Consider the following 10,887-nt stretch of genomic DNA (forward strand, 5'->3'; position numbering starts at 1 on the left):
TCCTGATTGACTGCCTTCTGCGTTTGGCGTCCTTGAACAGGGCCAGCTGTGGGTCATCTTCATCCACGCTGTCAGGCTCACACAGCTGGGTCTGCGTCGTGACCAGATGAGAGGGGCCTGGCTGGGGGCTCTCATCAAGCTCTTCAACACCCCCCTCCTCCTCCTCCCCTGAGTCGTCCGACCCAACTGCCGAACCCACAGGCTGACCCTGAATCACAACAAGTTAATCCTTCAAACCAAAAGCCGTTCATGGTATTCCAGATAATAGAAGACCCATTTGGAGGAGTAAATATCTATGAAGATTCTCAGTCATCCAGGTCACAGTTGTCCCAAAGGTGCTTTTTCCAAAAGGCAGCTGGACTTTTTTGCTTTTTTCTTGAAGATGTTTCGCTTCTCATCCAAGAACTGAATAAGCTTCTTGGATGAAAACCAAAACTTTTTCAAGTAAAAAGAAAGAAATTCCAATTGCCTTTTGAAAATCAACTCTGGGTTTGAAGGAGTAACTTCCAGAAAATCATCAAATCATACCCCCAGGACCCCTGGACTATAAATTCCTCAGGACTAGAGGAGAAATGGAATTGGTAGGTTATCAATAGTTGGTTTTCTTCTTAGTTACAATTTACATGGTGGTATACATCAAAGATATGAGCAAGCACCACCTCCTAAAGTTGGCTACTAGCAGAGTAAAGATCTTTACCTTTTACATATCAAGGATGTTTTATTCCTTTGTTTCAGATAATAATAATAATAATAATAATAATAATAATAATAATAATAATAATAATAATAATAATAATAATAATAATAATAATAATAATAAAAATAATAATAATAATAATAAAAATAAAAATAATAAGTTGGAAGGGACCTTGGAGGTCATCTAGTCCAACCCCCTGCTAAGGCAGGAAACCCTATACCATTTCAGACAAATGGCTGTCTAGTCTCTTCTTAAAAACTTCCAGTGTTGGAGCATTCACCACTTCTGGAGGCAGGTTGTTCCACTGGCTAATTGTTCTAACTGTCAGGAAGTTTCTCCTTAGTTCTAGGTTGCTCCTCTCCTTGACTAGTTTCCATCCGTTGCTTCTTGTCCTGCCTTCAGGTGCTTTGGAGAATAGCTTGGCTCCCTCTTCTTTGTGGCAGCCCCTGAGATATTGGAACACTGCTATCATGTCACCCCTCACCCTTCTCTTTAGAGCTTCCAAATTCTGAAAAGGGGTTTACAGAGTGTTTATGTGCTGTTGGGTAGCTGTAGAGGCATTATATGCCTATTGGTGCATATAATGTTATGTTTAAATAAGCCAGGACATTCCATTTTTAACGTCGTGTTTGGTTATTCTGTAATCTGGAATAAATCAGAATAAATCATTCAATCCAGTGGTGGGATTCAAATATGTGAACAACCGGTTCTCTGTGTGGATGCTGCTTCCGGATGTCCATTCTGGACCTGGGCAACAAAAAATTAGCTACTGGTTCTGCCAAAGCGGTGCGATCTGACTGAGTCCCACCACTGATTCAGTCCCAGCAATAATTCTGGCAGTTTTCTAAATTGAAGTTTTAGGCTACTTTTTTCCTTTATTTATTTTTTTAAATGATTCTTAACAAGCTGCCATTAACTGGCAAATATGAAATCATTCCAAATTCTGACACAAATGAAAAGAGATCTAGACACAGTCCACAATTATTTTGCGTATTTAAACTAAATGTGATTAAGATGCATTTAATTCCAAATGACATGATTTATATTTTAGGAGGTCTTATATTCCATCACATTACTTTAAAAACTTTATACATTATTCAATAGCTTCCTTTGGCAGGGGCATTCTTCAACTTCATCATCTATAAACTACAACTGCAGGTAAAAGCAGATTTAACTTTCCACTCTTTCAGCTTACCATTGGGCATATATTTTGGCTTCTACCTTTCAGAATAACAGAATAATAGATTAGATTTGGAAGGGACCTTGGAGTCCTCTAATGATCCAACCCTCTGTTCAAGCAGGAAACCCTGGTGTTTAACAATGTACCTTATCTGGTACAAGGGGCTTCAGAATTCTGTTCCTCTGAAACCCCATTTCACTGCACTGATACGCAGGAAAGAATTGGGACCCGTTTGATCAGTCTTGTTGTGATTCAGGGTCAGCCTGTGGGTTCGGCAGTTGGGTTGGATGATTCAGAGGAGGAGGAGGAGGAGGAGGGGTTTGGAGAGCCTGCAGAGGACAGTTCTGAGGCTTCGCAGAGCTCTTAGCCAGGCCCCTCCCATCTGGTTACTACGCAGACCTGGCTGTGTGAGCCTGACAGCGTGGATGAAGATGACCCACAGCTGGCCCTGTTCAAGGACGCCCGACGCAGGAGGCAGTCAATCAGGAGGCAGTCAAACAGAGGAAGGCAATGGGGCACCTCGGAAGGAGGCAGAGAGAAGCCACGCCTTGAACTGTTTAAAAGGGGAATGTGTGGGAGGGCTGGTTTGCTGAAGGCAACCGTTTTGAATAGCTCCTGTTTTAGTGGTTCGTATTTTGTTTTGCTCAGTTTGCTCTGTTTTGGATCTGTTTTGTGTAAATAAATTTGGCGGGCTTACTTCCAGCCTTTTGCCTTTTGTAAAGGGGTTGTCCCTGCCTTTTCTGCAGGGCCGGTAGTAGGTTGGAACAGAACAAGTCTGCTCCAAGCCCTGTTTTATTTTTTATTTTTTTATTTTAATCCCATTTATATCCCGCCCTTCTCCGAAGACTCAGGGCGGCTTACAATTTAAAGCACAAATCAATGTGCTTAGCAATAGCCTTCATTCTATGTATACGCCTGCTTATTAGGGCTTCCCACCCCCCAAGCAGCATTATTACAAAGTCAGCTTATTGCCCCCAACAATCTGGGTCCTCATTTTACCTACCTCGGAAGGATGGAAGGCTGAGTCAACCTTGAGCCTGGTGGGATGCGAACCTGCACTAATTGCAGGCAGCTGGTGTTACTTAAGGAGGCATTAGCCCACTGCTCCACCAAGGCTCTTGGATCCTGTTGGGTTTCAGAGATAGCTTGAGGTGGTTGAGGCTAGGCTGTGCAGTTCAACTGAAATATTAAATGCCACTTGAAATGAGAGGGACAACCTCCCAGCCTTGGATGGGATTATTCCTGTGTGACCTCTTCCTTTTCACAGAGCCCCAGAAAACCTGATTTTTTTAGAGGAACTCTAAGAGATGAAATGGTGGAAGGGCTGTTCCCCTGGAAGAAGATGAGGAAATCTAATGGATCGTGTGTAAAAGCCTTTATTAAGGCTTTCTTTCTGGTGATAGGTGTGATGAAACTTAATTATTTTCCCTTAATTACATCTGTAGATTTTTAGCTGGAAGCCCTGTTTAAGATTATCTGGTCCCTCCTTGGGAAAAGGGGCCAGAGGAGCATCTGCAGGGCTATTGTGCAAGGTATCTGATGAACACAGTCATTTAGACCTTCCTTGAGCTGAGGAGAGGACTTGAGCTGAGAGAGGACTGGTTATTTGGGAACAACTGCAAAGCCTGTTGGCCCTGAGGAAATGGACAAAGTTCATTATTTTTCCTATCCATCACTAGATCACACTGTAATTGGCTATAAGCTGAGGCATATAGCGGTCCAGCATCTGATTTTTTTTTAATATAAACGATGTTGCAATTCAATGGTTAGATCACCTAGATATTGGTATTTGAACACAGATCTTTTTAACATTTATATTTTATTGTGTTTTACTAATCTACGTGAAATGTTAATATATACCACTAATCCATATAAAAGGTAAAGGTTCCCCCGCACATGCGTGGTAGTCATTTCCAACTCTAGGGGCCGGTGCTCATCTCCGTTTCAAAGCCGAAGAGCCAGCGCTTATCCGAGGACGTCTCCGTGGTCATGTGGCCGGCATGACTAGACGCCAAAGGTGCACGGAACGCTGTTACCTTCCCACTGTAGTGGTCCCTATTTTTCTACTTGCATTTTTACGTGCTTTCAAACTGCTAGGTTGGCAGAAGCTGGGACGAGTAACAGGCGCTCACTCTGTTATGCGGCACTTGGGATTTGACCTGCCAAACTGCCGACCTTCTGATCGACAAGCTCAGCGTCCTAACCCACTGAGCCACTGCGTCCCCACTAATCCATATATGATATGCTATATGCTAAATAAATAAATAAATCATTTCCCCCCATGATCAGTTTACATTGTGGGATAATTTCAGATGAAAATCATCTGAACTTGTATTTGTATATTGATTTGTTTTGCATGTCACCTATTCCTGTAGGTTTTGAGCCACTAACAATCAAGATCAGCATGAAATAAAAGCAACTCCTTCAAAAATAAACATTTATCCATATGTCCACTTTTGAGATGCCCTCAGATGACAATTGTGTATAAATAGGACTTGGAAGACCTCTTTGATCTGATCAGAAAGGAGCATTGTAATAATATTACAAACCAGCTTAGTTCTAATAAAACAATTTTTTAAAAAATTAAAAAATTCAAAACTGAATTTAAATTACCTTAGAATGATTCTATGCAGTTTAATCAAATTAAGCTTTTCTTATTTGCTATTCCTGCTTCTAAAACTTGATAATTTAATTAAATATTAATATTTGTTAATTTCACAAGAATCTGAGATGATTTCTATGCCAGAAACCCCCTTTTAAAATAATAATAATAATAATAATAATAATAATAATAATAATAATAATAATAATAATAAAGTTGGAAGGGACCTTGGAGGTCATCTAGTCCAACCCCCTGCTCAGGCAGGAAACCCTATACCATTTCAGACAAATGGCTGAAGTTGAAGAACTAAATGAGTCTAAAATTAATTATTGGCACATTTGTAGGAATACAGGTGAAACTCGAAAAATTAGAATATCGTGCAAAAGTTCATTTATTTCAGTAATGCAACTTAAAAGGGGAAACTAATATATGAGATAGACTCATTACATGCAAAGCAAGATAGTTCAAGCCGTGATTTGTCATAATTGTGAAGATTATGGCTTACAGCTCATGAAAACCCCAAATCCACAATCTCAGAAAATTAGAATATTACATGCAATCAATAAAACAAGGAGTGTACATAGAACAATATCGGACCTCTGAAAAATATAAGCATGCATATGTACTCAGTACTTGGTTTGGGCCCCTTTTGCAGCAATTACTGCCTCAATGTGGCGTGGCATGGAAGCTATCAGCTTGTGGCACTGCTGAGGTGTTAAGGAAGACCAGGATGCTTCAATAGCGGCCTTCAGCTCTTCTGCATTGTTTGGTCTCATGTCTCTCATCTTTCTCTTGGCAATGCCCCATAGATTCTCTATGGGGTTCAGGTCAGGCGAGTTTGCTGGCCAATCAAGCACAGTAATCCCATGGTCATTGAACCAGGTTTTGGTGCTTTTGGCAGTGTGGGCAGGTGCCAAGTCTTGCTGTGGATTTGGGGTTTTCATGAGCTGTAAGCCATAATCATCACAATTATAACAAATCACGGCTTGAACTATCTTGCTTTGCATGTAATGAGTCTATCTCATATATTAGTTTCCCCTTTTAAGTTGCATTACTGAAATAAATGAACTTTTGCACAATATTCTAATTTTTTGAGTTTCACCTGTAAGGAGTTTCAATGTCGTTTTTCTTTTTAAAATATGAAAATAGGCTTTTATCTTGAAATGTTTTTGTTTTATATCTCAGAAAATATTTCCTGAGAATTAGGGGCAATTTTAGAACTCTTAGAAATGCCTTCCAAGAGACTGCAGCATTAATCCTAGAACTCTTAGAAATGCCTTCCAAGAGACTGCAGCATTAATCCATTCAGCTGGGGCTCATATTACCATATTTTGGCTAAAATCCACAGGATTCTTAACATAAATTTAAACAAATTGTTGCAAGTAAAGAATGTAAATATTCTTGACTATTCCTGTTTATTTCCTAATTTGCATACTGTCGACTTCAAAAGGGCTCTCAGGGATTTATATCGAAAATACTTTTAAAAACACACTAATTCAGTACTTGAAATTTATTAAGACAAGAATTGTGCAAATGGAACAGCCAAAAGAATCATTATACAACATTGAAAGAATATAAAAAACTGACATTTTGTAATGATTTGTTTATATGTTATGTTTGTCTATGTTTGAATTAGGGATTTTCCACTCTCAACAGAACAGCAAATTGTAGGAATAGGTAGCATCAAAACCAAATAAATAAATAATATTTTTCCATCGTTCCTATTATTTTCTCCTATTGGTATCTTATGATTATCATTTTGCTGTTTGTATGTGCACTGAGAGCTTATGCATCAGAGACAAATTGCTTATGTGTCCAATCACACTTGGCCAATAAAAGAATATTCTATTCTATGGTCTATTCTATATACATATACATACATTTTAGATATATGTATATCTAAAGCTAATGTATCTTCTGCTTAAATTGTTTGAGATTATTTTTATGATCTGTTGCAAAGTCAGCCAGATGTTCAGACTCAAATTTTGTATTTTATCCACCTGTCGAGTCCTTCCCAAGGACCTGGGATAGGCAGATGTGGACGCTTGATGCATTGTTGCAGGATGTAAGCTGTTCTGAATAAAGCATTTGCAATGGACTGAAGGTGATTTTGTCATTTATTATCATCTATTGAGCGCTTGTGCTGTCCACATCACCAAGACAGATTTATCTTACCCAACAGTTGAAACGGCAAGAATGTAAAAAAAGCTTGTCTATGTTAAAGCCAAGACCTTGCTTTGTTCCACCATAATTAATCAAAGACATTCTGTGGTCAGAAGGTGGTAGCATTCTTCTACTCTTGTTTCAATAATAATGATGATGATGATGTTGGAAGGGACCTTGGAGGTCATCTAGTCCAACCCCCTGCTCAGGCAGAAAACCCTTTACCATTTCAGACAAATGCTGTCCAGAAGCATTCACAGCTTCTGGAGGCAGCTTGTTCCACTGATTAATTGTTCTAACTGTCAGGAAATTTCTCCTTAGTTCTAGGTTGCTTCTCTCTTTCCTTTTCTTGATGTTTCCATCTCAGTGACAGAAGCAGCACCTTGTGCTATGTGCATTCTTCATGCGTGCATGATCCAGTACACATACCAAATGGTCAGGATGGCTCAACCCTGCTTTTACTGTTGTTCCCCTCCATGGAGGCAGAAGGCAGCATGCCAATACACCTGTTACGTATCCAGGGGAAGAGAACACATACACACTTACATAGCAGTCACCACCAGGGGGCGTTGAACTGTAACTGTTTTGGCGGGAACCCAGTTTCGGTGGGAAACAGAGGTTCAAACTGATTGGCCGGCTGCTCACCTGGCCAGGTATAAAAGGAGGGCAGGTAACCCCTATTCCCCCAGTACAGTCACTTCCACCTAATAAAGTTCTGCCATGCTGTACTCATCGTCTCGGCGTCCTTCCTGCTCTCCAGAACCCACTACACAACAACGCCCTCAAAACTAGGAGCTGATTCTCCCTGAATTTGCCTTGTCCCACCTTTTAGAACCCTTCCGGTTCATGGTTATGGGCACCTCTGAGTACAGCGAATTTCTCTTTCTAACTCCTGACTGAAGGGAGGAAATATTTACTTGATCTCGAATCTCCTCAATATTTGGCTCCAGTTGATTTTTGACATTTTGAAAGAAGAAAAACTGATCACATTCTCTGCTTCCCTAAAATCAAAACTCTGCTCGCTTTCAGTTCCATCCCCCTAAACATTTTGGCTCCCCATTGTTTATGCTTTACCCAGGGGTTTTTGGAGGGGGGGGGGATGAATGCCTACAAGTCAGGGTTGACTCCCGGCAACTACAGTTAAGTCCTCGACTTAGGATCACAACTGAGCCCAAAGTTTCTGTTGCTAAACAAGACAGTTTTTAAGTGAATTTTTATAACCCTTTTATAATTTTTAAGCCATTTTTATAGCCTTTCTTGCCCCAGATAAGCAAATCACTGCAGTTGTTAATTCAGTAACATGTGTATTAAGTGAATCTGGCTTCCTCATTGACTTTCCTTGTCAGAAGATGATCACATGACCATGGGACACTGCAATCATCATAAATACATTCCAGTTGCCAAGTGTCCGAATTTTGATCATATGACCACGGGGATGCTGCAAGCGTTGTAAGCATGAAAAAAATGACCATAAGTCACATTTTTCAGTGCCATTGGTACTTCAAACAGTCACTAAACAAATGGTTGTTAAGAACAACCTGTACTGGATAACTCCCTGCAGATTTCTTGGCAAGGTTTTTCCTGAAATGAACTGCCCTTGCCTCATTCCTAGGGCTTGGAGTGACTGGACCATATTGGCTTTGTACCCAAGGAAGGATTCAGACTCAGGGTCTTCTGGTTTATATATATAATATCCAACCTCCAGAACATAAGGCTACTGATATATATAAAAAAACCCGATGAAGAAAAAAAATATCTCATTCCTGAAGGTCTTTAAGAAGAATCCAAATAACAACCCTCTGAGGATGATTTGATTGGTTTTCTTGCAATCGCAGAGAGTTGAACTAGATCCTTGAGGACTCACCCAATTCCATGATTATTTCCTAAAACTCAGGCAAAGACAATTCTAAATCCAATTATTTTCCTTCAGGGGGGTCTATGCAAGATCATAGAGAATAATTGCTGCATTTTCTCACTTTTGATTCTCCATATTTCCTTCTAGATAGCCAGTTTTTCCTCTTTCTGTTCCTCCAACATCAAATAATGCTGAAATTCTAAAGAAGAAGGATCATTAATTCCCAATTTCAGTAAAAAAAAAAGGAGACCCAAGAGCTAGGTTGAAATCTGACACAAATGAATCCCTGATTTTAAAGATCTTGCAAAAAAAAGTGTTTACCTTTTTTTGACAGCCATTTCATTGCCTGTGTTCACTCAACGCACCTAACCTGCTAATTGGACTAACCATTTCTGAACATCCCTTCCACACTGAATCCATAACAGACCAAACTGGCTGAACTATAATGTAATGCAAGGACCCAAAGTAGCAGCTTTTCCAAAATCACAGGCATAACCAGCTGTGGAACACATCATACCATCCTGAACCTTTTAGATGATGCCAAAAGCTTCCATCCGAATTTGCAGAACTAGAGTACAAGAGTTATTATCTTGGAAATCTGTAGAGGTTTAGAAATCCCAGCAAATTATCTTAATGGCTATTATGATGCGGATGGACACTTGCTGGATGAGGGAATACAGTTGGACATTCCCCATCCCCAGGAAGATTTCTCAATTCAGGCTGCAGTATTATTATGGGATTTGGAGGGTAGGAGACCAGAATCCACATCTCGGAAGATGGCAACTGATGGAGTCAATGTCTCTTGAGTCTCCCACAAAGATATTAATACATATGCGTTGTCAGAGGAAAAGTCTACCTCACTCTGCACTTTTCGATTTTAAAGACAGTTGCAAATGTCTCAGCTGAGCCCCAGAAGAAGGAGAAAAAAAAAGAACAAGGAAAGCTCCGGTGGTGCGTTTTTTCCTCAAGGACCGGTTGAGTCCAAGGAAATATTGCAAAGTTACTCAAGCGTAAGGACCACCCGGTCCTTCTTCTCCCTCCCCACTTTAAGCTAGCAAGAAACTCCCTAACGCCCACCAGGATGGGCGAAGAAGACTGCGGGCTGCTCTGCCAAGGGGTCCTATAGACTAGGCTTGCCAAGGAATACACCCTCTAAGTCAGTAGAGCAGCCTTCGGAGTAAACACATCGAGGGTTATTGCGGAAGACCCATCGCAGAAACCGACCAAACCGGGCAAATAAAGAGATGTAAATAAAGCTGGGCAAATAAAGAGGTGCACAACAAGCGTGCGGGGGGGGGGGCGGAAAGGAGTCTTTTTTTCTTTTTTTTACTTACATGTCTTTGGCTGGCAAATTTTTTCCTTCCACTATTCGAATAAACAAGGAGCTCCTTTTAGCCATGGCTAATCGCCCACTGCGTGGGAAGAAGGACCGCCAAAATGAAACATTAGCGCCGGGTTGCCATAATCGGTGGCGGCGGACTGGCTGGGTGGATGCCCAACGTGATGAAGACACTTAAAAAATAATAGCAACACCAACGAATAAACAATTGGAAACGAGACGGGAAACAGCGAGTGGAAAGACTCGAGAGCCGCCCGCATTTCCACGCAGCTTTGCCCGCTTCATCTCTATATATGGGGTGTAGGAAAGGCGCACTCGTGCCGGGTTTTTATCGCTCGGCCAATTAGAAGACGAAGAGAGAGGAGGAGGCGTGGTCGCGAGGACCCTTTCAGCTGTGATTGGAGGAGTTGGCGTCCTCGCTGCCCACAGGAGCCCTTTCATGCTTCCGAATTGTGACTTGTGGCTCCAAGTGAAGTCCGCCCACGCCGCGCCCGCCTGAGGGTTTGGATTGCAACTCCCGGAGCGGGCTCTCCTTGGCAGGGGATGATGGGCATGGGGGGGGGCGGGGGGAGCCCGATGATCTTTCTCGACAGGTGATTTGTTTGGTTTTAGCTTTATGAGACCCGGGCATCCAGCTTCCGGATTGATCTGCATTTGTGTAAATGCCGGCGATTGTGGTTGCGGGGTTCTTGGTGCTCTCTGAGCTTGGGTGTTTGCTTGTGGACGTTTCGTGGCTCAACTTCATCAGTGCAAAACTGGCAACCAACCCGACCCTCCCTCGCCCTGATCATGAAACGTCTGCAAGCAAGCCAGTCCTGTAGCCCAGGCAGGGGTCCTCAATCTTGGCAACTTTAAGACTTGTGGACTTCAACTCCCAGAATTCCTCAGCCAGCTTGGCTGAGGAATTATGGGAGTTGAAGTCCACAAGTCTTAAAGTTGCCAAGGTTGAGGACCCCTACTGTAGCCTGTTTAAAAACCTCTACTAAATAAACCCAAACTTAAAAGCAATGTGTCGGCTAGGTTTAAATCTCAGAAAGAGTCCCGGTGAAAA

General features: G+C 41.6%; 1 protein-coding gene across 1 annotated transcript in view; it reads right to left on the minus strand.

The window, feature by feature from the left end:
- Window positions 1-10,096, minus strand: part of RASA4B (RAS p21 protein activator 4B) — a 77,332-nt gene extending 67,236 nt beyond the window's left edge. The window contains exon 1 of the mRNA XM_081313127.1: window positions 9,832-10,096. Coding sequence (XP_081169253.1) covers window positions 9,832-9,896 — 65 coding nt within the window. The 5' untranslated portion in view covers window positions 9,897-10,096. The remainder of the gene's footprint in view (window positions 1-9,831) is intronic.
- Between the last annotated feature and the right edge of the window lie 791 nt (window positions 10,097-10,887).

The sequence above is a fragment of the Vipera berus genome (genome assembly GCF_964194415.1).
Source record: "Vipera berus genome assembly, chromosome: 1".
NCBI lineage: Eukaryota > Metazoa > Chordata > Lepidosauria > Squamata > Viperidae > Vipera > Vipera berus.